This window comes from Motacilla alba, chromosome 15 (assembly GCF_015832195.1).
Source record: "Motacilla alba alba isolate MOTALB_02 chromosome 15, Motacilla_alba_V1.0_pri, whole genome shotgun sequence".
Lineage (NCBI taxonomy): Eukaryota > Metazoa > Chordata > Aves > Passeriformes > Motacillidae > Motacilla > Motacilla alba.
This window is the reverse complement of record NC_052030.1, coordinates 3,627,812-3,653,613: the sequence shown is the minus strand read 5'-3', so window position 1 is coordinate 3,653,613 and position 25,802 is coordinate 3,627,812. Positions and strand designations below refer to the sequence as shown.

General features: G+C 47.3%; 2 protein-coding genes across 7 annotated transcripts in view; one reads left to right on the top strand and one right to left on the bottom strand.

The window, feature by feature from the left end:
* BICDL1 (BICD family like cargo adaptor 1) overlaps nt 1-12,253 on the top strand; it is a 51,674-nt gene extending 39,421 nt beyond the window's left edge. For 4 of the 6 annotated variants that reach the window (XM_038152340.1, XM_038152336.1, XM_038152339.1 and 1 more), the window contains 2 exons: nt 2,004-2,124; nt 5,479-12,253. In XM_038152340.1, the coding sequence (XP_038008268.1) occupies nt 2,004-2,124; nt 5,479-5,673 (316 nt within the window). In that variant the 3' untranslated portion in view covers nt 5,674-12,253. Of the gene's footprint in view, nt 1-2,003; nt 2,125-2,927; nt 3,037-5,478 lie in introns of all 6 variants that reach the window. The other 2 variants (XR_005258762.1, XM_038152338.1) reach the window with 2 other exon arrangements.
* On the bottom strand, nt 10,574-25,337 carry RAB35 (RAB35, member RAS oncogene family). The gene is made up of 6 exons (XM_038152341.1): nt 25,110-25,337; nt 21,404-21,454; nt 20,529-20,652; nt 13,937-14,061; nt 13,725-13,849; nt 10,574-13,164 (listed from the first exon to the last, which is right to left on the bottom strand). The coding sequence occupies exons 1-6, from the start codon at nt 25,159-25,161 to the stop codon at nt 13,036-13,038; spliced, it is 606 nt and encodes a 201-aa protein (XP_038008269.1). The 5' UTR covers nt 25,162-25,337; the 3' UTR covers nt 10,574-13,035.
* Between the last annotated feature and the right edge of the window lie 465 nt (nt 25,338-25,802).

Below are 25,802 nucleotides of genomic sequence, written 5' to 3'. Positions count from 1 at the left end.
TTACCCCTCTATGCTCTGCTAGAAAGGATTCATCTGATAATCCTTTCAACAAGCAGGTGGGTCAGGACACCACCAGTCCAGCTTCTAAGGGGAAAAGCCCTGGACAAGAGGAGGAGCCAGGAGAGGGTTGCACCTCTGAGGGTGCAGGAGCAAAATCAGCCTGCACCATCCCTTTTTAGAAGTGGCTCGATCGGCCCTGCTGCCCTTGCTGGGCTAGCTGGCTGCCAAAGTGCCATGGCTGTCCTGTGTAACCATCTGTTGGCAAGGAGCAGGGGCACCCCAGGAGCACCCCAGCTGTGTGCCGGGTGGTTGTGACGTTGCGGTGCCTGTGTGTTGCTGGCTCTGCCGTGGCTATGGCAACACTGTGAGTTGCTGCCTCTGCCGTGGCTGTGCCATCGATCCTGGAAACATCCAACCAGCAGCGAGGAAGCTGCTTCAGGTGCTCAAAGCACAGCCCGCAGTGGAAGGGCACAGATTCTCCAGTTCACTGTGACCCTGCTGGACAAAGCACCAATATTTGGGGCTGGCTGTCCTGCAGTGCAGGAGCCACAGGAATGGGGCACGAATGAGGGGATTAAGGAGCAGAGAGTGGCAGCAAGGAAAAGCAGACAAGAGCATCTTGTCACTGAAGTGAAAACATCCCTCCCAGACCAAGTGGGCTGGTTGCTGCCTAAGGAGGCTCGTGATTTTCTTCCCACCTCACGCCCCAAGGGTTAAGTTGCTTTTGTTTAACCCATCCCCCAAAAATCCCTAACTCTGAACAGAAATAAAATCACTGCCTGAGGCAGACATCTGGTGTGGAAAATTTTTGCTTGAAGCTGAAGTTTGACAACATGGGAAGCAATAGGAAAATAGGATCCTTTCAGAGGAAGCGTTAAGCAACCAGTACCTGGAATATAACACCTGGAAGTGTTAAGTAACCAGTACCTTGGAATAATTGTGTTTATATTCCAGTACCTGGAATATAAACACAAATTCCCAAATTGCTCTTCTGCAGGTGAGCACAAGGGAGCTATTACGAGACAAGGAATGAGCTGCAGTTAATAAGATGCAATTATTTCTCTCGAAAATGTTTGCAAGGAAAGATGGTTCCCAGCAAATCATGTTACACTTTCCTATCACACAGCAGTTAATTGAAAACTTAAGTTTTGTGCTCACCTGTGTGCTCCCAGCATGATGAGCAGCATTTCCCAGCTTGGGCAGCGTAGGAAATTGCTCCATCCTAAAGGACAACTCCTTGCCACAAGCAAGGAGCAGCTGGAACATCTCAGCTACTGAGCATTTGGGGCTCTTTGGGTAACCTTGTCCATGGCATGAGATGCTTAATGGCCACCAGATATCTGGGAAGAAATGCAGCAGAGGTGTTCCCAAGGACTAGGACAACTCCACTGAAGTTGGGAGTTTTCCTTAAAGCCTAATATTTAATTCAAATAATTTTGGCAGTTTATCATTCTAAAAAAGTGGATGCTGTGATAAGCTCTCTTCTTTCATTTCTTCCTTCAATCCTTCAATCAAGTCCCAAGTGAAAGCAGAATTGTACTCTTTGAGAGATTTTTATGTTTGTTTTATATTGCAATTTATTGATCAAGCAATCAGACATGAGTCATTTGATTTTTAGCACACATCATTTGTTTTCTATGCATGTAAACAGAAGAAAAATAGAAAACATTTGAATATAGATTCTACCTTGTTCTAGCTCTCCATTTTATTGGCAGATCTTGTACATTATCCAGGCACACTATTACCTTACACAGCAGCGTATCTGATTTTCTTTCCGTATTCTTCCCAGTGCGCGTATCAGAAATCTGCCAGTTTTAAGGTAAAGATGTCAAAAGTTCTGTCCCACTCTTCAGATTAATAGATTGTTCAGAGTACAACAGAGATGAACACCTTAGGATGTGGGGACTTGCCAGTGAAAGACATAAATTGTAGATTTGTTTAGATATGCTTAACTCTTTGTTTAGAAAGAGAGAAGTGCCATGCCTGGATTTCTGTCCCCACAGGAAGAACGCGGTGGAGGTGGAGCTGACCAAGTGCAAGATCGACATGATGTCCCTCAACAGCCAACTCCTGGATGCCATCCAGCAGAAAGTGAACCTCTCGCAGCAGCTGGAGGCCTGGCAGGTGAGCACTGTGGGGACACCTGACCCCAGGGCCCCCTGTGGGGGACTGTCCCCCCTCCCTGTGTGTGTGTCCTGTTCTCTGCCTGAGCATCCATGGATTGGGTGTTTGGGGGTGCTGGGTTTTGGCTCTGCAGGAGCCAGTGATGCTCTTGGGGTGCGGGGGGAGCTGCCCCTCCCTGCTCCGACCCTTTTGGCTGTGAGCAGTTACATCTGCAGCTCTAAACTCATTTAAAATGGAGAAGCAGACTGTGCCTCCTGCAGAATGGGAAATGTGCACGTTGCCCTGCCCTGGGGTGGGGAGAGCTGTGCAGGAGGTGCACAGCATGTCTGTGCATTTCCACCATGGAGCAGAAAGGTGGGAGAACGAGGTTGTGCTGATTGTTGCTGCACTGTTTGCATCAACTCCGAAGATCCATCAAGAAGGAGAAGCTAAAATTCCAGTTCTTCACCAAAGTGAAAAAACAAAGTCATGGCAGTTCCACAGCTGCCCTGGAGATGCTCTGCTTGGGGTCAGCGGGGAAAACCCTTGTGAGCAGACAAAGCTGCCTCCTTCTAGAACCTGCACCAAGGGAGGGCTACTTCAACAGAAAATAAAGCAGACCCAAGAGAAAAGGTCTGTGCCATTTATAGTGATTTGTTGCAGACCATGCAAGTCCCCAGCTCCACTAAAAACCAGCCTGACCAGTAGAAACTTTTCCCGTACAACCTCGCTCCTGTTTCAACTCCACTGTGTTTTCGTTTCTCTCTCTCTCTTTTTTTTTTTCCCTTTTCTTTTCTTCTTTCTTCTCTTTTTCCTGCTTACAGTTTGCTTCCTCAGGGCTTTTTACTATCTGGCTCCTTTGGTTTCTGATCTAGTGGCCTTTCTCAGTTCCTGTACCAACAGCTTTAGTCGTACACCCCTCCTGCCTTTGAGGTGAGCTCCCCACACCCACCATCCCTTCTCCATCTGCTGCCACCATCACCTACATCCTTCTCTGCCCTCACCATCATCTGGCAAGAGGGGCCAGTGGGGGTCTCCATCACCCACCAATATTCTGCCCACACCCCTCATCCCAGCCGCAGCCAGGGGCAGCATCCTGCACCCCATGGTGAGGCTTTACCAGGGCACCACAGGCAAAGCCGGGCTGAGGTGCACATAATATTAACCCTCTCTATCCACATATTTAGTATCTGGAAAGCTTCTTGAAAAACAGACTAGGATTTTACTTCTCAGCCTCATTGTCCAGTAAGTGACACTCAGTGCTCTGCACTGGATCCAAGTTCAGTCTGGATGGGTGCTATAAAGTTAGGCCTACTTAGTGCTGGAATAAACCCAGCTTAGGGGTCAAGAACAGGTCCTGTTGCAGTAGCCCAGCAGCCCCAGACCTGCTCCCATCAGCTCTCTGAGCTGAGGCTGAGGCCCACTTCATGGCAGTAAGTTGTCTCCAACATACTGACCTGAGGTGTTACTACACAGCAGCAAAATAGTTTCCAGCCACCTCATGTCCCCTCAACAGCAGCTCAGCCACAGAGGCACAAAACAAGTGGAGTGATTTTGGGGACTATTTTGCAAAGGAGTTTGCAGAAAAGTTTCTGATAAAATAGGATAAAAGTCTCTGCTTTAGCTGGGCATAATTGGACACTTTAATCTGGTAACATTTTGCTTTTGCACACTTCTAGTCTGCATTTCACCATGGGCTGTCAACAAGATGACAGTGTTCTCTAAGGATGTAATCATACAGGCTGTAAAATAGGATTCAAGCAAAAAATCCTCCCCATCCAAGTGCTTTGTTCTCTGACTCACACATCTGACAGACAGGGACCCAATGCAGTGCACTCTCAATAGTGCATACTGTATTTTTATATGTATATATATATTTTTATATATATATATATATATATATATAAATATAAATCCTTCTCATCCCTTGTTGTATGGTCAGTCAAGGACACAGATCTGCCATGCAGGAGCCTGGGTACCTACTTCATTTAGCAGAAGAGGTGCCTTCAAAATCCAAGTGCTGTACATTTTCACATGGCAGCTTCAGCTCTGGAAACCTGTCTCACTGATATTTCATACTGATGTTCACCTCAACCTCTTGAACTCTCCCTCTGCCTTTCCTCTCTCCAGCCCTGCTCTAAAAAGACCCAAGGCTTCCCCAGTCTGTGTAGCTCTGCACCCTCCTGCTCCCACAAGGGAAGCCCCCGTACTAAATTCAGCTCCAGGTCATGGCTATCAATCCTTCTCCCTGCAGAAAATGCTGCAACACGAGATTAGCCATTATTGTGTCCAGTCCCAGCTGGCTGATTTGATTCCAATCCAGAGCAGCTGGGGCACTTGCTGGGCAATGGCAGCACCTTCCCTTTTGTCTGGGTGTGCCCTGACAGGCTGCCCCTCACCAGGTGCTGAATGAACAGCACTTCCATGCATGCACAGTATCCTTGTTCTCACCAGACAGTGTCCTCAGCCCTAGTCAGGGACCAAACTGCTAGAGAGTAGTTGATTCCTCCTGCGGGGCTAGTTTGTGTGCACACATTTTAACTAAGCTGTAGCTTAAATATGTAACTATAGGAGAAGCAATGGATCTGAAAGTTTAAAATCTGTAAAATTTCTAGCCAGGTTTTCAAGGAACATGTTAGCACATCATTAGTGGCAACAGAACTGGGTAGTTATTTTGTATAAGGGAGCTTCACCGTGGTGCAAACATGGACAAAATCAGAACATTCCTGGCACATCTGAAAAGCCACAGTTCATGTTGAGCTGTCAGTCAGAGCTCCCACTGCTATGCTGGCTCTAGGGGAAGGAGGGGCTCTAGGGGGCGAGCTCAGTTCTGTTTGGTGAGTCTGGTGCAAAGCCCAGGAGGGATCTGGTGGGCCCACACCTGCCCCAGCCCCTTGGCACCTTCCCCAAAGAAGCCCCGGTGACAGTGGCCATGCAGCAGCTCTGCCACCCCTGCCTGTCCATGTGCTGTGCACACAGACCTGCTCAGCACAGACCTCCGTCCTTCTTCTGGGCTCTGCTTTCAGCTGCATTTGTTCTTCCTCTTCATTCCTCCCCAAAGGGGACATCTGCAGGCTGCAGAGAAACACAGCTTAGGGCTGGCAGAGTCCCAGGCAGGCACAGAGCTCCTGTGAGAGACCACCTGAACAATTTATCCCTCAGAATTGTGTGATTGATCTTCCTCACTCCCTGAAAAGCCTCACGGCAGCGGGCACAGCTGAGCCTGCTGTCGGGTGGGGACACAGACCTGTCCCTGCCCCCTCACCCCTGCTCCATCTCATCGCCGCACGTTCCATACCCATTTCAGCCGCCCCGCGCGAGCTCCCGTTGGGCGTCGGCTGCCACTGACGGGCCTGTCCTCTCCCTCTGCTGCAGGATGACATGCACAGGGTCATTGACCAGCAGCTGATGGACAAACACCCGAAGGAATGGAGCCAGCTTGCTTATTCCTTCTCCAGTGGCACCAAGCGGAGTGCCAGGCCCTCCCCCGCGCTCAGGCCGGAGCAGCAGGGGGACGAGCCTGGCGGGGCCGAAGGAAACCGTCTCTTCTCCTTTTTCAAGAAAAATTAATTTGAAAAAGAGAAAACTCTCCAACAATTCCTGCTTCAAGATGGGGAGTGGAGCAGCTGCCCAGCTTGCTGATGGACCCAAGTCTGATCCACTGAGTAAAAAAGAAGGGGGCAAAGGAGTTAACCCTTGAGACTGCACTATTTACACCGCACCTGGTCTGAACCAAATGTTTACATGAATTGGAGATTTGCAAATTGACAATGTGATTCTAATAGAAAGAAACTTTTCTTATTCTATACGTGAAGTGATAAAACTTCAGGGTATATTTTAGGCGCTTTGACACAGTCCAGTTTCTGCTGTGAAGAATTCTCTGATTGTCTTAAAAGCATTCTTATGCTGGAGAAGGAAATAAGCAGCCCCAAGACAGAGTGGTGCAGGGGATTGAAAACTTCTGTCACAACGAGCAGAAGGGGAAGAAGAGAGCTGAATGCAAGAGGACAGAAGGGAGCCATTTGTATCAGCCTGGCAGCTGTGACATCCTTCATCCATCCCACTGAGACTGGAGTCATTCTGGCCCCAGCAATACCATGTTTTGACAAATATAGCTTTCTCTGTGGTGGAAGCAGAGCCCTCGCTGCAGCTCCTGCCTGTGCACCATGTCCCCTGGAGCTCTGCGTGGCCATTCACCCTCACTGGGATCCAGGCTCCTCGCAGCTCAGGGCAGGAGACAGATAGGTGGTGTCACTGCCCTCTCCAGCTCCCTCCTGTTACAGAGGTAAGAGTTGCAGGCTGTAGCTACACAGATTTCTCCCCAGGAAACTGACCATCTGCAACAGATTACAGACTGGATAAAAGTTGTGCATGTTCAGTCCTGGGGCACCTGCTGTTACTCCAATGGCCAAAAGTAGTTTGGGAGCTTCAGCAAGTCACACACCTTTCCCTAAAGCCATACACATCTCCCAAGCAGAGTAAGAAAACTGTCATTTTAACTGGATAGGCCCCCAAAAGCCTAACTAATAATTCACTGAAAGCCTACTCCCAATGATGTCAGTCAGTCTTTGACACTGGGTTGGCAGACTCGATCCTCAGAAGGCACACTGGCATCTGCTTTCACTGAAGCCAAAGGCTATCAGGGTGTCTACAAAGCTCTGCAAAGCCTGCAGGTTACTCTGCCCTATGCAGTAACACTGGCTATGGCCTGACAGAAAGGAGTATTTTATAAAGTCCCTGCCTTTGGATCAGTTGCTACTCAGCCCTTTGGTGAGCAGGGCCAGAAAGGTCATTTTGATCCAGAAAGGTCCTTTTGATCAAAGATCACCAGAGCCTGCTTTGCACAGCTTGATCAACAAGAAGGAACGTGGCTTTTTTGGTGTATTCCAGGACACAGCAGTGCTGGAAATCCTGCAATACTCAAGTAGGGACCTTCCCTCTGCACCGGATGGGCACTTTACAGCTCTTTTATCAGTCTACCATCATAAGCCAGTGAGGAGCACCAGGCTCAGTTCAGAGATGTCCTGCTGCTGTCATGCAATTTTCACACATTTTCCCAGCTCATAATGATCATGGGCAGGCCCCAGTTTGTTTCCTGCTGCTTTCAAAAGGCCGCCACCTACACTGTCCCACAGCAGACAGAGCTGGCTGCACCTTCAGCTCTGCCCTGCTCAGCAACTTTGGTGCTAACCCACCATCCCACAGGGAGCTGCTATCTCTGCTCACTCCTCACAAGAACGAGCTTTCTGCTAGAACAGGTACCAAACACCTTCTAAGCAGCGGGTAAGAGGCTGGTGGCTTGGGTTTTAGTGTTATTCAGCTTCCCTGTGGGATAGAACATCCATAATACCTCAGTACAAATCTCCTTTCTGCCTATGAAGATTTGAGCATTTCTGTATTTCCTTGTTACATGAAACCACCGCACTGGTATGAAACCATCTTGTACTAAGGCAGCTCTGGGCTGCAAGGAGCAGAGTGCTCTGAGACTGGCAATGATAGTAAAGAGCTGAGTGGTGAAACCCATCTACATGAGAGCAATGAATGCTGGATTGCAGAGCTTGCTTCAGGAGATCCTTGGGCAAAGCCCCACCAATACAGCTTGATGCTTTTGGGGAAAGGCATCAGGAGCCTCACAGGCAGGGAAGGAAACTGAACCTTGGCCTCTCGTTTCTAGGCAATGCTCAGCTGTTGAGTATCTGCTTGTAGCCACTTGTGCAAGCGAGGGGAAGGGCTGCAGTGCCACATGCTCTCAGGCCTCATCCTCCCGTCCTGCCTCTGCTGTGACTCCGGATAGGGCAGGGACACGAGGCATGTGCTCAGCATCTCCTGCTGCCAGGACTCAGTCACACCCACATGCATTACCCCAGCCCTGGATTCCTGCAAAATGAGGCGTGGCTGCACGGATGCCCGTGACACCAGTGACACAGTGACACCTGTGACACACTGACACACGTGACACAGTGAAAACGATGCTCTATCATAGGAGAGCCACGTGAACATCTCGGTCCTCGGGGACCTTTCTTCTGCTGTCAGTTGTCATTTCCCAGACCCCACCAACTCTCTTCAAGCCACAGCAGTTGTGTGGGACTCTACCCCAGTGAGGATGGATGGATGGATGGATGGATGCAATCCTAAGGCAAGGGCCTTAAGTTACCCCATGAATATGCAGTAACAAGATGAAGAAAGGTGCCTTCTGCTACATTTGCTGAGGAAAGTGACTCAATCGGTTGCAGGGACAGGCACAGCACATCTCTTCATTTAATGAGACTCCTTAATACCATTGCAATTTTATTTATTTAACAAGAGTGACAGAAGAGACTGCAAGAGGAAAGTCTGCATGTTCTAAGGTGCCAGTTGGGTATGGTTTCTTCAAGCAAGCCCCTTCACCCTAAAGACTTAGTTGCACTACTAAACCCAGAGATACAAGAGAACTGGGTGTAATGAACTGGACAACACACCAAAGGAGACCTCCTTGTGCTGAGCTGCTACTTCACAGGAACAGAAACTGCCTTAACACAGCAGCTAGGTTTTGTCTTCTGTCTTGAAAAACCTCACCGTGCAGTCCTTCACACCCATTTGTCACGTTGTGTTTTAACAAGGTCCCAACTACTTCACTCTGTGCTGTCATTAACATGCTCACCTCCATCCTGTCATGGCCAGGAGCCTGGAATCAGCCTTGCAGTGCTGGTTGGAAGACACTTGCTTCACTTGTGGCATTTGACTCTTCCAGGACACATCCACAGTGTAAAGGAAACATCAGCTCCAGGAGAGGAGATGGAGGAAGCACATTAATCCAGCAGGTACTCAGGATCCCAAAGGAGATTTAATGAGTGGGATCAGCAGCTCTAAACACAGCCCTCAGCCTTGCATTTGAGATAATGGTAAATAAAACAGTAGTGCTGCACAGTCACTGTTCAAGTATTGCACAGAGAAGAGATGCCTGCTGAGATTAAGGTTACAAAGGACTTTCCCACAGGTGACAGGTGACTGGGCAAATGTTTGTCAGGCCAGCCTGAGGGAAAAGGGATCAGTGTCCCCTTCCTAAACTCTGCAAGGGAAGCAACTGTAAACAAGGAACAAATGGTAATGAAAGGCAAGTCACTAGCACTTTATCTTCCTACAAACTTAGATCAGCAACTTGCCATGGAGATGAACAGTAAATCAAAAGTTACTGACAAGAGAGTCATTTTGCAGAGAGAGCAGGAAGTGAGGCTGCAGGCAGGGCCACATGCACTTGGCCTACTTAGAATGGTAGATATTCCAGATATGCCTCTCCTTCAGGCAAACTCTCTACTCCCCACTTGGTTATAAAAAGCAAGATTGTTTGAACCAAAAAGCCAAGAAAGGAAGTGTCTGGGTGCTGCAGCAGTGATTCCCTTGGATTGAGAGGGAAAAAGCACACAGCAGGGACAAGCAGAAAGAATGTACCTATAGATATGTACATATACCACAGTGCTGTAATTTTTGTATGTAGCAGTCATGTAAATAAATGTATGGTTTTTATAAGATACATATTATAAAAATCTATAAAGGCATATTTTTAGTAAAAACAATGCTCTTCTTCTTTTGTAAATAGTTCTCTTCAGAATAAAACATCATTTATACGATCCTGTCTCAGCTCTCACCATTTTACTGTGCCCAGCTGCAAAACAAGCTCATTTTTTGAACTGTCGTTTAACAGCCAAGAGCATCTTTGCTGCTGCATCATCCCATGAAATTCAGCCAGGTAAAGCCCCTGTGTGTGCTTAGGAGAGAAGGGGCCAGGGCAAAAACCTTTGAAACATTTACATCTCTTGAGGCACAGGAACACCTAAAGGTGGGTAAATCATTCCACCCTCCGGCCATTTGTGTCCTTTCCTGGCGCTGGTATGGAGGCAGACTCAAACTGGAAGGAGTTCAGACAGCAAACACAAACAGTGACACACCCACAGCCGGCAGGAGCTGCAGCTCAGACCATCCACGTGTCCCCAGGAGTCCCCTCCATCTACTCCTGAAGGGCGCAGACGCTGCAAAGGCACCTTCCCAAAGCAGGTTTCCATCACTGCCCCAGGAGCAGCCTGGGCAGGGCAAGGGGATGCTGAAGGCACAACCACAGCTGCAGTTCCTGCACAGATTAATTAAACACACAGTAATTTCCTGGGAAAGTGAGGAGAGACTCCAGATGCTTTTTAGTCACCTCGGGAGAAGGAGCTTTCAAAGCTCACTCAATACTTTTTGTTGAGCAGAAAGACAGAAGATTACAGCACAATCACAGGCATCTCACTTCACACAGAAATGAGTTACCCGTTCACCTTCCTCCTTCATTCAAACTAAAACAGCAATTAAACATTTGAAAGCATTAATTATGGGGTTTTTTTATATCCCCTCTCAGGAAATAACCTTTTACACACAGCAGCAGAGCTCACCCCTGGCGTGCCACCCTCCACCTCCAGGTGCTGGACAGCAGAGGAAACAGAGCCTCAAAGAAAGATTTGGCAGCTTGTAACCTTTATTTTTAGTTTTTTAAAATTATTTAAAAAGCATAATTAGAAACTTTCATTACAGAAGTAATCCTAGCAAACCAGTTAGACATTCCATTGCTCAACATTTAGGAAACTTCACATCAGCACCACTAGAGACACGGTCCCCACCGCTTCCAACTGAACAGTGATGACAAGAGCAGAGGTAACTGCTCCTCTACAGCCAGCTCAGGGGAAAAAAAAAAAAAAAAAAAGAAGAAATTCCCACTTTAAGCCAAAAAGCTGGACCTGGATTGACAGAATTCCAACCACAGCCACAAAAACCTGGACTCAAAGAGGACCAATTTTTCCATATAAGAGAACACTCCAGGCTTGGGTGCACCATTTCCTCATTTTATTGCATCATTTCCAGTAAATTCAGACATGTTCTTTACTTCACTCCCTCCTAGATCTGCACACAGCTACCAACGAGATTCCCAAAGTAACACAGCTGGGCCCCTCAATCTGCAGGGGGGAACCCCCACAGGACAGCTCCAGGGACCGGCCCAGCTCCTCCCAGCACACACCACATTCCACACCGGAGAGCAGGCAGGATGGACCGGTGTGACCAAAGCCACCACTCTGCACAGCCTCTCAACATCGATCAGAGCTCACCCCAGCAGCTTCATCCCAGCTCACTCCACTTCTTGGGTTACCAGTGCAGGATATGTGAAGAGAAGAGGTGGGTGAAGGCAGCTGGATCCATATCCCCAGCACCTGAACCCATTAAAAACCCACGTGTTACACATTCATCGTTTGCACTTCGGAAAAAGTCTTTAAAGTGATTGACTGTGATGTGATTGTATGATCAGGGCTCTCACCACAACCTGAAAAATCTAAAACAATGCAGGCAAAATAAGTGACTAAAATTTAGCCTCTCCTGGAGAAGGGGTGAGGAAGGGAGAGAAGTGGGCTGATTACAAGCTCATGGACATGGGTGAATCACATCCTACCAAACTAAGGCCACCAATTCCATAGGGCCACTTACTGGCACATGGAGTATGTCCACCTTAAGCCTTAAAGGAAGTCATACCCTCCATGCCTTTTAAGGTAAAATTATTTTTTAATATTATTTAGGCAATAATTCAGGTGCTGAGCATGTCCTTTCAGCCCAGACATTTGATACTTTAGTTACACGCACATACACTCTCCACCTTTATCTACATCTATTCAGGCTGAGGAAGTGAGCCCTTGTTTTCCCAGAAAGGCTGACGAGGGCCAGGAAAATGTTGCTGAGCACAGCAAGCCCAGTTTGTTTCCAAGTGTGATCCTCCACCACCACGTAACCCAAGCAAGCAAGCTTTCCATTTCTTTGCATTAAACAGCAGTCCTCCTTCCTAGCTGAAGAATCCTGGGAATGATCCTGCAGCTTTCCTATTCAGACATCAATAAGAGCTGGATTTTTTTTTCATGCCTTTTCTCTCTCAAAAACAAAACCTTTGCCACCAAAATTCACATTCAAGTTGAGATTGCCTATTTGTGGACAGGGCAACAAGGAGAAATTTGGGGGTTTTGGCAGAATCACATGATTTTTGTTCTTCTCAAAAGAAATGGACCCTCACTTAGGATACTGGCAGAACCAGAAGCAGAGGTCAAAGTTGTTAAACTTTGCTTAAAAAAAAAAAAAAAAAAAGGTTTTATCCAAACAATCCCACTTCTGCAGGTCAGTTTGTTTTCCAGTATCTCGATACAAACTACAGGAGAGCACAGGTACAGCTGGGCTGCAGCACAAGGAGGTGAAACCCAAGGATCCAGCCACAAATCTGGATGATGGCAAGCTGAAATTCCAGGCCCCAGCAGCAGCTCCAGCTGCCAGCCCAGGGGCTGGTGAAATGAAACCCCAGGCTCCAGCAGCGACACCTGCAATCCTGGTACCTAGAAAAACATAGCCCGAGCCCCAGGAAAAGCCTGGGACTCCAGGAGAAGCCAGGGGCACCAGATGTCAGCCTGGAGCCCAACAGAAATGCAGCTGGAGGCCCCAGGAAGCAGTTGCTGCCAGCCCGGGGCCAGCTCAAATTAAGAACTTTTTAACTTTTTCTTTAAAAAGATGGAACTCTGCAGTCCATGATTGGTTGACATTAAGAAGGCAGAAGCCAAAGCGACACAGAGAGGCAAGGCTGGTTAAAGCAATATACATTATATACAAACTCTTGGGTTAATTAGTCCACTTGGTAGGCAACGTCCTTCTTGTCTACAAGGCGCACTGGAATGAGCAGGGGAGGAGAGGGGGACAAGATTCCATCCGATACCTTCTTGGCACTGCAGTGGGAAGGTGCCAGCGCCTCTTGATAGAAAACATGGAGAAAAAATAATCTTTAAATAACGGCACAAAACTGAGAAAGTCCTCCCAAAGCCTGCCCCACTGGAATTGCCCGAGTCTAGCTGGAGGGGCTGATCTGTCTGAGAGCAGAGTCTCTGCAGCAGGGAAGGGGCATTAGCAGCACCGCTTCTTCCTTTTACTGTTCTTCGTTAGCTTCACCACATCATTCTGTTGCTGCTGTTGCTGCTTTGCTAAGTTTTCTTTCTTTGCTCGCAGGACAAGCTCTGTAATGCAGTTAAACATCTGCAAGAGAAACAAGCACACTCAGACTACCCCAGAACTCAGGCTGGCTCCTGTGGGGTGCTGCTCCTTGGAAGCCATTCCCCTTTTCTGTACGTTTCACTAACGCTTCAGAGACCTTCCCCATACCACTATGGCCCCACTGTGGCCCAAGTGGAAATCCAATACCTTTTCCCAGCCCACTCCCAAACTAAACAGTACCTCTATCCCTTTTTCCAGACCAGTAAATAAAACCAGGGCAGTTTGGCAGCTGAGGCCAGGAGTGAAGCCTGGGCAGTCTTACCTCCTACAAGCATTCTCCAGTCTTTCCTGCCTAATACATGAGCACTGTGAAACTACTGAAAATACAGCCCTTCATTTGGCTTTCCCAACTCTTCCAAAAACAGCTGAATGTCTCTTTTTGACATTTTACCTACTTTTTTACCTCTTTTTGGCATTTTACCTACTACTTGCAACTCATACGAGTACTTTTTCTCTCTCAATGGGAAGAATGGAATTTTTATTTCTTCCCACACCATTATCGCTAAATCATTACATCTCTACTCTTCTGAATATTGTATTACCTCTTCCACATTAATATTTTCTTTGGCGCTGGTCTCAAACAATTGGATCTCCATCTGCCCAGCAAATTTATAGGCATCTTCTGTTTCTACCACTTTTCGGTCTGGGTCATCATTCTTATTGCCCACTAAAAAAGGAAAGAGAATAGAAGTCAGTTTGGTATTTCAGCAGGCCAGCCCACTAAATAAGATGCTGTAGCTCCCTAATTACCTACCTAGTATCCTGCAGACATCATCACAGTTTTGATTAATTTCATGCAACCACCGTTTTACATTCACAAAAGATTCTGCGCTCGTTACGTCATAGACAACGATGACCCCATGTGTTCCTCTGTAATACCTGTTGGGTACAAAGGGACAAGCAAATGTTAACTCAGGGTATCACCTTCTCTTCCACTGAGCTCCTACAGGATTCACAACAAATCCTCGAGTTATCAAGTAACTCGAGGGGGTAATCAAGAGGTAATGGGGTAATCAAGTGCCCCCATTTTCTTTCCATTGAGACTCATGTAGCTCTTTTATAACAGCTTGATCCCAGGCTATTCCTCCAAAGCTACAGAGCTCCCTGCTCATTCACTCTACACAAATAACATTTCCAAGTCCAAAGTCTTCTAAAATCTTCCTTGTTCATGTTGTCAAGACCTTCAAAGATGAATGCTGTCTTCCAGCTACAGGACCAAAGGCAATGGTACCCCCAGCACATGCTCAGAACTGGCTGTGATGTGATCCTTGGGGCTGTATAAGCCATATCAAATTTTTGCAGTAATTCTGTTATCTGTGAACGATCACTTACAGACTAAAATTTCAGCAGATCTCCAAATATACTCAACCTTCAGTCACAGTTCTCTTGAGCTCTCAAAAATTTCTTGTTGAGCGACTGTGTTCTGATCACACCTTCCTACTCAGCAGATCAACTCCATATGTGCATTCAATACACTCTGCTACCTTTAGCCATTAAAAATGAGCTTTATTTCAGTTTATTCCCATTACTCTTGGGCAACTGGCACCTTTAAAAGATGATGCACAAGTCTGATATGCAGTAAAAATGCCTGAATTCAGGTTCCAACATTATCACCTGCATGAAGCTACTAAAGACAGACAGTATGTGCACCATGAAAATGCTAAATAGAAAACCAGCAAGCTCTGCCTTCTCAGTTTCCAGCCACAATCACAAGGCTACCAAGTACAGTCCCTATTGCAAATTAGGCAGCTGCGACCCAGAAAATAAAAGGTAATTGAAACAGGAAACAGTTAACAGTGAGGTCTTCATCAGGATCCATTTTTTGTATTAGGTGTAGCTTTATTCTTTTCCTTTCATCCTCTTCTCTTTCTTCTGATCAATATTAAAATTTTTATTTAAACAAATTCAAGAAACCAGCATACAAAATTGAGGATTTTCCCTTAAATCCTTAAAATTGAGGATTTTCCCTTAAACTGAGCATTCCTAGACCTTGCTGTCTTATCACAAGCTCTTCTTGCAGTACATCCACTGCACTTCAGAGATGTCCACTGTGACCATTCTGCTCCTCTTTGATTTTTCCAACTCAGCAAACACACCTTTGAACTTCAAAGCCTTTGAATCTAACCCAAACACTCCTTTGAGAAGATCTGAAAGCTTCAGCTCACTTTGCTACTGAAGTGCTTAAGCAAGTCAGTGTCTCTTCCCACCTCCAGCCTCATCATCCTTCTACAGGAGAAGCCATCTGCCTTTGTACACCATCAGACAGACTTGCAGAGAGGCACAGATCCCCCCCAGAGTCACACACCTTCCTCTCCTGATCTCCTGCAGTGACAGTCACCCCTGGGTACCAGTGCTCCTCCAGGATGCTCTGCAGCAGCAGAACAGTCTGCTCCTACTGGGCACTTGCAGGAGACACTCAAATACTTCTCCCATGCCACGTTTTACCAGTGATTTACTCTGGGCATTTGCTTCCCTTGGCAAGAACTAACCCAGGTAAGAATTACTGATTCCCAGCCCATAAGAAATCCTGTACTTTCAAATGTTCTAGTCCATTCACAGTCAGTTCTTTCAACAACTTCAAAACATGCTACAGCACTGCATTTGTGCTTTACTTGATTACAACACAACTTTATTCATAACTTGGATCCTTTAGAGGGAAAAGTACTCCATGGCCTGAGTCCACATGTTGCCAGGTAACCCATCCTCTCCTGACACTAGCATGCTCTGCACACTGGTTTTGATGAATCCTGTTTTGTGTGGTGTCACCAGAAAGGGAAAGAGCCCCAGTCCTCCCAACACACTGCATTTCTCCACAGCTGAACAATAAACCAATTATCTTCAAGCTCTCCCATATCATCACCTAATAGCCTTTTAATTCAGCAGCCCCCAGGCTGACCTACCACTTCCTCCCCAACACTGAGCACTGCATTTGCCAAGACAACACTCAGCCCTTGGAGAGGCGCAGTGGTTCAGCTGCACCTACGCAGAGCTGCTTCACTCTGTTATGCGCACCGAGCCCAGCCTGGCATCCCTGTCAGCCCAACCAGGGGCCCAGCAGAGCATCCTGCTGCTCCTACCTTGCCCACGCACCTACATTTTCTTCTAAGCAAAGCATATGATGTCGGGGAGTGGAGAACAGGCAGCCTGCACGCACCGATCCCACTCCTGACACCTCGTCAGCACCGCCGCGTTTTGCTCCTGGAATGGGGGCTGTGGGCTGGACCCTGCAGCAGACACCACCACGGCAATGGGGACCCTGCAGGGGCTTGGAGTTCCTGCCACTGATACTGCCAGCCACCTCACCAGAAATAGCTTCCTTTGTGCAAGACAGCAACCCCTGACTCCTGCCGAGTGCCTATCAGCACACACTGCTGCTGTTTTTGGAACGGAAAATTGTCTGGCACATCGTTCTAGAAAGGTTGCCAACCCCTCATCTACACTAAAATGTCATTTTCTCTATTGGCTGTCATTACCAAGAGAGGTAAGCCTGAGATGTAAGCCATGACTACCTGTTATTCTTGAACTCTTGAGTCCCACAGCACACATTTTTTCTCAAAAAGCTGGTCATGCTATTTTCCATCAGTTGTTAGATGCTCTGCATCCTAGATTTTAGGCTTAACAAGTACAGAGAAGCTTCTCCAACCCCAAATGCAGGACAGTACTAGAAAACAAAATCTGATTTATCCTATCCCATACTTCAACTTCCAGAATGATGCAGTGCAGAATTGCTTTTATAACAGGTTGTGGGCTTTGGCGAATAGAGAACAGATGGGGCTTTTGGCATTCAGGGAGGAGTAGGTGTAAATTTTGTGCTTTTGGCAACCAAGAGGTAGTTGAGACTTTGACACAAGGGAAAGAATGTCTTATGTCCTTCCCATCCACATTTTTGGGGAAATGGAGACCACAGAAATGAAAGCAGAAGAGATCTGAAGTCCTCAATCTGAGCTTCTCAGTCACAGACTGATGCTGGCTGTCCTCTGTGTGGTGGGAGTGCTCTGCCATGTACTCTGCAAACCCCCAAAGCCAGCATTTGCTGGTGGGAATCCCTTCGTGAAATACAGAAAAAAATGTTCTAGACCAGTTATTCATGTTAAGAGTATCCATGAAAGTGTCATCCTGAGGTGAAAGACAACCATACCTCACCTGTGTACACCCCTGGATGCTTGGCAGTAGCCAACAATCTCCCACATAGTTGGAAGCCCCTAGACTTAAAGGCTTTACATTTAGCTTAGGTATGGAAAAGGCTTAAGAAAACCAACACTTAAGTTGAAATAAACACTTTATTGCTTGTTCTACCACTAGAATGAAACTGGGGGTTAGCCCAACTCAGTATGTCCTTCAGCCACCTGCATTCCACTCTCAAGTCCCTGAACACAGCCTTTAACTGCCAAACGTGAAAGACAGGGCACTGGTTTAATCCAGCTTCTTTGTTCATATTTCACTAATTTGTAGAACACATTTCCTTTGTTTTTTCATTCATCTAGAACTCTAACAATTTCCAGAGACTTCTAATAATCTGGCTTCGTACTCATCTTTCTTTCAAGTTCTTGGAAGCACATCTATTGTCAGTCAGACCAGTCTTTTAACTCCTAGCCTTTCAGTCATATCTGCTTTACAAGACACAGCAATTCTATCATCTCAAAGATCTTATCCCTCTCTCAAACATGCCATTCTACAGGAAACCATGGCAGAAGGTCCCTCTCCTATCACTATTCATCCTGAGCTGGCATCTGACAGCCATTATGTAAAGCTTGAATCCTAAACCCACAGTCCTGAATCAGGACAAAGTAGTCCTGTCTACAAGAGGAAATCAAGTACAGGGACTGGCTGTTCATGCATTTTAAGTATTCCTGCTAATACAGCTGCATCCTGGCATGCTAAATCCCTGGTGAATTTAAATCAAATTTAATTGGGATGACATTCCATGGCAACCAAATTCACACAGATCAGCCACTCCTCCCAAAAGGCATCAGCTATCCCAGTATTTCTACATTTAATAGACAGTAAAACCAGCTGCCTTTATACTTCCTAATCTGAAATTTTCTTGAGCTTCTGTAGAATACTCCAGACCAACTTGATTTCTGTTCCTGAACAGTTTTATTCTGCTTTTCAGCTTTTGACTGTAGCTACAGTCAAGTGAAATGAAACTACTGCAGCCTTTTAATGTTTCCCAATATTCCACTACTAACTTCCTACCACCTCTACCATTTTGCAGTTCTAAGTCCACCCAGCAGCACTACCAACCTATTACTGTAATTAACAGATGGGCTCTAATTTCAGGCTTGCTTGCCAGGCTTGGCTCAACATCAATTTGAACTCTGCCTTTCACTGTAAAGGGACTCCCTGACCTACTGTAATACTGAAGGAACACCTTTTATATTCTTAACTTCAGTCTAAACCTCAGTCTAGTCATAAACTACGCAGACTACTACATTTTGTTGACAGGGCACTCACACTCCATGCATGATCTGATAGCCAAGACCTTTTGTAAGAACAAGCAAGGTTACTTGATTTGTCAGTCAGTTTAGGATAAATCAGTTACAGTACTACTTTGCCAATAAATGAAAAAAAAAAAAACCAAAACACCAAAACAAGCCAGCCAGAACCATTTCTAAAATTTAACCCTTGCTATTGCCTGGTTTTATAGGTGGTTAGGAACACTAGACAGGCACAGCCAGCCAGCCTAGCAAGAGGAGCCCTCATCCCACTATAACCAGCATTCCCAAAGCGTTTTCCTCAACACTTCAAATGCACTTGGACACATGAACTTCTCTGCACAAAACTGAAAAAAATGCAGCTCTTTTTCCCTGACCATGGAGTTACCATTCAGTAACTACCAGAGCACTAAGGCAGGAACCCCAAAAGGTTAGATACCCCCCAAGTAAAATATGCCTCACTCGGGTAAAAAGCAATGCAAAAGGAAATAGCAGCCAAGTTCCAAGAGGTCATGGCACAAATGCCTCAAACCATTTCAGCTTATCTATTTGAAACGTTCATCAAGAAAAGAATTTTTATAAAACACCGCACAAGGTCCCATCCACAGCTATTCCCGTTGACAGGAGGAATCCTTTGCTGGTATTCCCTGCTCAGTGCTGGATACACCGTGGCTTTCTAAGCTAGCTGGCATCAGCCCCATGACCCAGCGCTCATTCCTGAGCCCGAGTCGCGCCAGGGAATCTGCAAACAGGAAGGCCATTTGCTGACTCAGCAGTAATCGGGGCTCTCTGCCTCGCCTGTCACAGCTGACAGGGCCGCAGCGCTGCACGGCTGCCTCCCCCTCACCACTTCCTTCCCAAAACTGCCTGCAGCGCTCCAACAAGAAGTGATGTCACACACAGGAACCCTACAAGAGGCAACCGAGTTTTTTTCAAGCTAAACAGTTAAGAAACAATGGAAGTAACCCAGTAATATCCGTATAGGAGAGCAGAGGAAAGGGGCGGCGCACGCATCACGTTCAACTTTGCCATTTCTAGACATAACACAGATGTAACCAATCTCATTATTTTCAGGTCTGAGCAAATTAATCAATTCATCAGCTGAAAATTATCCTCCTCTCAAATAAGAGCCAAAGGAGAAGTGAGTCATGAAAGACCAAGTGAAACACATGAATCTTTCAAGAATTATTTTGGTTAAAACCCAAGGAACAAAAGTTCCATTTCCAAGTGCACTTTTCACTCTTCCTCCCGTGAGCAGTCCACTTTTACTGCAATCAGTTTATAAACACATTTTATTCTTAGTTCCCACCACCGCAGCTCTAGGTGTGGTTTCTTCAGGAACAGGAAAAGCTCTGCACATGCTGTTCAAAAGGACAATGAGTTCGAATCAGAATTCCAACCAAGGAAAAGGTTAATATCGTGTGGGCGTCTGCTTCAGCAGAACTCCACGTAAAGATAGCTGCTAAAGCATTTGTCCTAAAGGAAAACCAGGAGAAATCCTACTCTTCAATCTTCAAGCTGTTCATTAGTTATATGACACTGACAGAGAGTTTGCACTCTGTGCTTCTGCCGTGCATTCAATCAGAGGACAGACTTGGACAGGCACAGAGACAAGCTGTCTCCTATATGCAGTCTAATAACTCCAGTTCTACCATTTGGAAACCAGCAGCAGAGGAATAAGACAAAGCCACCACAGACAAGCACAGAAGGGTGAGGAACTCTGAAATCCTAGTTCCAAACCTTGCCTCACCACCACAGTCTGTTCTGACGCAGCTGAGAGAAGTTTCACTGCACGGTTTCACCGTAGCTATCATTAGTTAATCAACTGCAACACTTAAATAGCTAAACCCCAACTCTGGACTACGAGATCCAAACCCAAAGCTCCACAGCACAAAGGCTGGCGTTACTCACGTTGATGTAATAGTCCGGAAGCGTTCTTGGCCAGCTGTGTCCCAGATCTGGAGTTTCACCTTCTCTCCATTGATCTCAACTGTCCGGATTTTAAAATCCACTCCAATGGTGGTGATGTAGCTGCCTGGAGGGAAAGCGTGGGTAAGTGAGAACCTAAGTCTTGTTTATTTTGGATGTCCCAAAGCACACTTCTTGAACACTACTTGGCAGCAGCTCTCAGACTGGACAGGAGAACAAGGTTCCCCATATCTGCTTACTGTTTAAAATGCTTTATATCATGCTGATCTACATATTTTTATCTGTACCTAACAGCTTTTCTTCCTAGCCATAAAACCACTTCTCCCATGCCACCTTTAAAATTAAAAGCTCAGTGTTACAAAATAATTATTTTTCTATCCCACTGATCAAGAGTATGCACCCAAATATCTCAAGAAATAGACAGTAACTATGAGAGCATTTCACTTGTGAAAATTTTGAGACAACACTTTGCTTTAAATACTTGTGGAAACACTTACTTTGAATACAGTCCATTCTGGGAGTTTCCTCCCAATAAATTGCTTATATCACAAATGTAAGTGGTTTACCACAATACTCAATCAGTCTAAATCCCAAATGGCTAATAGGAAGTCTGGAGAGTATAACATAACCTAAACCACCCAGGCTGTTTCTGGAACCACCTCAGTATTTCAATACTCAGGGACTTCCAGCTGCAAGTGAAGATCAGGCAGGATGGCCTGTACAGGCTTACACCAAGAGATGCAAAGTTAAAAGCATGATGTATTCCCAGCACAGCTATCAGTGGGCAAACACAGATTCCTTACCAACCAGCAGCAAACCTAGAACATTTCACTTACTGAAGGAAACAAACCACTCACCTGAGAAGGTATTATCTGCAAAACGCAACAGCAAACTGCTCTTGCCCACACCTATGACAAACAAACACAGCAAATCTTTCAATACAGTCATCCTGGGGGTCAGGGAACATAACAATGTTTTATCCATCCACTGCATAAAAATCAGCACATCATTTAGTACCATCACCTTGACTGTTCAGCCCCACACTCTCCTTGGAGATTGGACCAAGCACAGTCACCCCAAGACTCAGGATGCTCCTGATGGCAGTGCAGGGAGGGGGGGACTTGTGCCCTCCCTCCTCCAGCCCTCAGCAAACCCTCCAAAAGCAGCTTCTGAACTGTGGTCAGTTCAAGAGGTCAGAGAAGAATAATAACTAAAAGGAAGTTCACAATCAGTAGGCTTAAATCTGCTAGGGAATGAGCCAAAGCTGGGCATGTCCTGTGAATTAACAAGCGCTCAGAACACTGCTCTGAATTCAGCACTCTGTTGAATTCCACTTGCACATCACGTGTGACATCAGTAACACCACTGCCTACCTCCCATTCTGTGTGGAATTTGGACTGCTCCTCTGACAATCACACCAGGGCTCGCTACTACAAAGCTCACATTAGCATGGCCACAGTCCAACAGAAGCCTACACCAAACAGGAATTGGGAATCACTGTCCTGTACTGCCATCCAAAACAGCCTTGCTCCACATCTCCCAGGAAGGACACACACCTTTCTGAAGCTGTCCCTGTTGCCAAAATGTTCCATGAAACATTCCTCTAAATGCTTTGAGTAGCTCTTCACCCAGGTTTTCCATAACTGATTGTTTGCACCCTGATCACACCCTGTTGCAGGGACACATTTTTCACAGTGCTTCAGACAAGAACTGTAAGAAAGTCATTCCTGCACACCCACCCAAAGGAATCTGGGTATCTAAATGCCTCCACGTTGTTATCTCTGCATAACATCTCTGCTGTTAATGACCCTTCCTCCCCAAAATAAATCTGCTATGGCATGAATAGGAAATTCAACTTCACCGAGGTAATTACCTATTAAATCTTTTCAGGTAGAAGTTATCCAAGGTAATTATTCTGATGATGTATAACTTGCAAGTTCTTCCTAACAGAAGACCTATGCAAAGGCTATGCAGAACTCCAGTAGTTCTCAGCTGCTGGCATGTGACAACAGCTACCAACAAAAAATAAAAACCAGCCTAAAAATCTGCATGATTACACTAAGGCAGGTCTCATTTGCAAAGAGTTCAAATCACCAGCCATCTGGAGAAGCCATGCTCATTCCTCACTGCTACCAAGCTAAGGAGGAAAAGGGAAAGGAACTAAAAACCACAAAGCTACAGCATGCATATAATCAATACATCTGAGCTCAAAAAGGTAGCAGAGCACTTCTTGTACTTCAGAGGACTGGTTATTTAGCAAGAATTGAAGCTCTGCAAGTACCAGTCAGTTAAGAAAAAGTAAGAAACTAAGAGAAAACAAGGACGTTTCAGCAGCACGTGCTGTGCTTCTTGACCAAGCAGCCTTGGCCTTCAGCTCAGTGAAAGGCAAGAAGGTGCTGGAACCCACAGACCTGTCAGACCACAGCACCATGTCCGAGCTCAGCCAGCCCTGGGCGATGCTGCAGAGCTGAACGTGACACTGCTCTGTCACACTGCCCTCCACTGCACAAGCTGCACAGCTCCCAGCAGGCTGGCAGCTTCCAGCGAGAAGAAAGCTCCCGAACTCAGGAAGTTCTGCATGCTTCCAGTGACAACGATCTCACTAAACAAACCCTGGCTCTGACCCACACCGTTCACGCAGAGAGAAACCACACTCTTGGTGACCCCACACTTCCCACACAGAGCTGTCTGAAGAGCTGAAGAGAAGGCTTGCAGGGCCCTCAGCTTCTTGAAGACAGCAAAATGAAACAAAACAAAACAAAAAGGCCTATTGACTTTGCACAATTAAAATTAAAAGTATATTTCAGTGTAAGACAAAATTCTAAGACCCGCATCTTACTGAACGGTAGAGTGAATTACAGAAGCAGATGCAAAGCACAGATCATCTGTATTATTTTTAAATATCTGGCACAGCTGAAATCACCAGCAGCTTTTCAAGATGACCTGTTCTAAAAACACACAAACCTACTACCCCTCTGACAGATTTGCATACAGGGGAAAGCAGATGAGACAGAATTATCCTATCCAGTAAGAGTCCACTTCCTATTGCAGGGAATAAATGTCAATAAACAAGGCAAGCAAACTGTTTTGTGCAGGCCGGGACAAAGCCATCCTGTTGGGGTTAGCAAAAACAAAACCGAAGAAAAATCAATGGCCAAACTACACAGTGAGATTTAATTACAGCAGAGAACCACAGGCAGCCTGACAATTCCTACAACACTCCTTTCACTGGATACACTACAGGGATTTTGCTCAAGAAGACTGAGCTGACAACATGTATTTAATTGTTTAAAATGAGAAGTCTTCCTCAGAGTTTTCACCATCCTGTTTATCTTGCCTGAACAGTTTTGGAACTCATCAGCAACCAACAGAGCCACTGCTCTATTCAGAATGCAGCATTTGGTTGTAATAATCCAAGGCTCCCAGAAGTGCCTGGGGTTTAAGCTGCTCTGAAGCTGTTGTCCTGTCTCCCTCCTTAGATCCCTTCATGCAGACACAGTTTAGTGTAGAAAAAAACATTTTTTTACATGAAGGTAAAGCTTCTGAAGGTGACAACTGCCAAGATCGTGCAACATTACCCTTTCATCAAGAGCTGTGCCTCGATGCATGCCAGGACCTGCCGCCCCAAGGACCACACCTCTGCTAGAAGAAGAGGATGGGTGCACCCTTCTCCAGTTTATGGAAATTCAGCTGTAAGATGCTGGAATGCTACCAACACCGAGCTGCACTGATGGCAGCAATCTTCCCAGTCCCAATTCCTGTGTATCCAGACCAAAGCACCAGACACTGGCACAGTTCACACGTTCAGCCCTCCAGAAGTTTCTGAGATTGCTGAAGTATTTAAAGGTCTATTTTCAAAAAACCCTCAAACTACGCCTTTATCTCCCATTTTTAAGATATTTGCATCCTATGCTATAACAAGAAGCACACAGAAGAAGCTCTTCCAGGATTTATTTTAAAAAAATTAAGGAACTCTAGAACTGAGACTTCAGGCTGAAGCACAGAAAAAGTCTTAAGGAATAATTAAGATAATAGTGACTGTTAAAAGGGACTAGCTGGCACACTGGAAACAACAGTCCTTAGGGCAGCCAGCCCTTCCCATCGATCCCTAAAGTGCCTGTCACAGGGGAAGGGAATTCCCTCCCCATCCCAACAATTAGTGGGCGCCATCAAAACACGCGCTCGCCAAGGATGATGCCGGCAGCACTGCCGGTGCTGTCCTGGCTTCTACGTGTCTAATACGCCTCTTCCCAAACCCAGCCAAGCTATTTACCATAATATCCTGCGGTAGCCAGTTCCGCAGGTTTATCAGATAAAACCTCCCGCAGCCCAAGCGAACGCGCCCCGCCATTCACACACAGCGCGGGGTCCCGGCTCAGCCCCGCGCCGCGGCACCGGCACCACGACGCCGCGGGTGCCCCGGCCGGAGCAGGCCGCTCCTCCCCGACTCCCCCGCGCCGCCCGCCCCGGCCCCGCCGCCGCACTCCGGCCCCTCACGGCCCGAGGGGCGGCCACCCCGCCAGCGGCCTACCCACGCCCCCGGGCCGTGCCGCCCGCGCTCACCGCTGTCGCCGATGATGAGCAGCTTGAAGAGGTGGTCGTAGTCCCGGGCCATGGCCGGGCGCGGCCGCGGGCGGCGGAGCGGGCGCGGGCGGCGGGGGGCGGCGGCGGCTCCGGCCGGAGCCACTTCCCGGACAAACAGCCGGAACTGACAGCGGGGCCGCCGCCGCGCATGCGCCGGGCCGCCGCCACGGGCCGCCAGCTGCGCCGCTGCGCCTGCGCCGGCCCCGCCCCGCCCCGCGCCGCGGCTGCGCGGGGAAAACGGCCGCGCCCTCGCGCCTCCGCGCCTGCGCGCCAGGGACGGCGGGTGAGGCGGTCGGCGCGCGCTGGCGGCCATGACGGGAGAGTGAGGGACCGGCCGCGCTCCGCCGCTCGCTTCCCTCCCTCCACGGGAACACTGCCCGCCCCTCGTGCCCAGCACCGACAAACCTCCGCCGGGCGCGTGTTCCCCCCCCCCCCAATTCCCGTAGGTGCTCGTGTGAGGGCGCGGCAGAAAGCGACGCTGCCGCCAGGAAGGTGTCAGGCGTGAGGGAGCCCCGGCACTCCCAGCTCTGCTCCGAGGGAGCGATTTGTGTAGGGACAGGAACAGTTCCCAGCGCAGCCCAAGCCGCAGGTGAGGAACGCCACAACAGTGATATGGAGTGCCCGGGTGTGTGTCACAGGCCTGGCAAGTCAGGCCAGTCTGAAATGAAATGC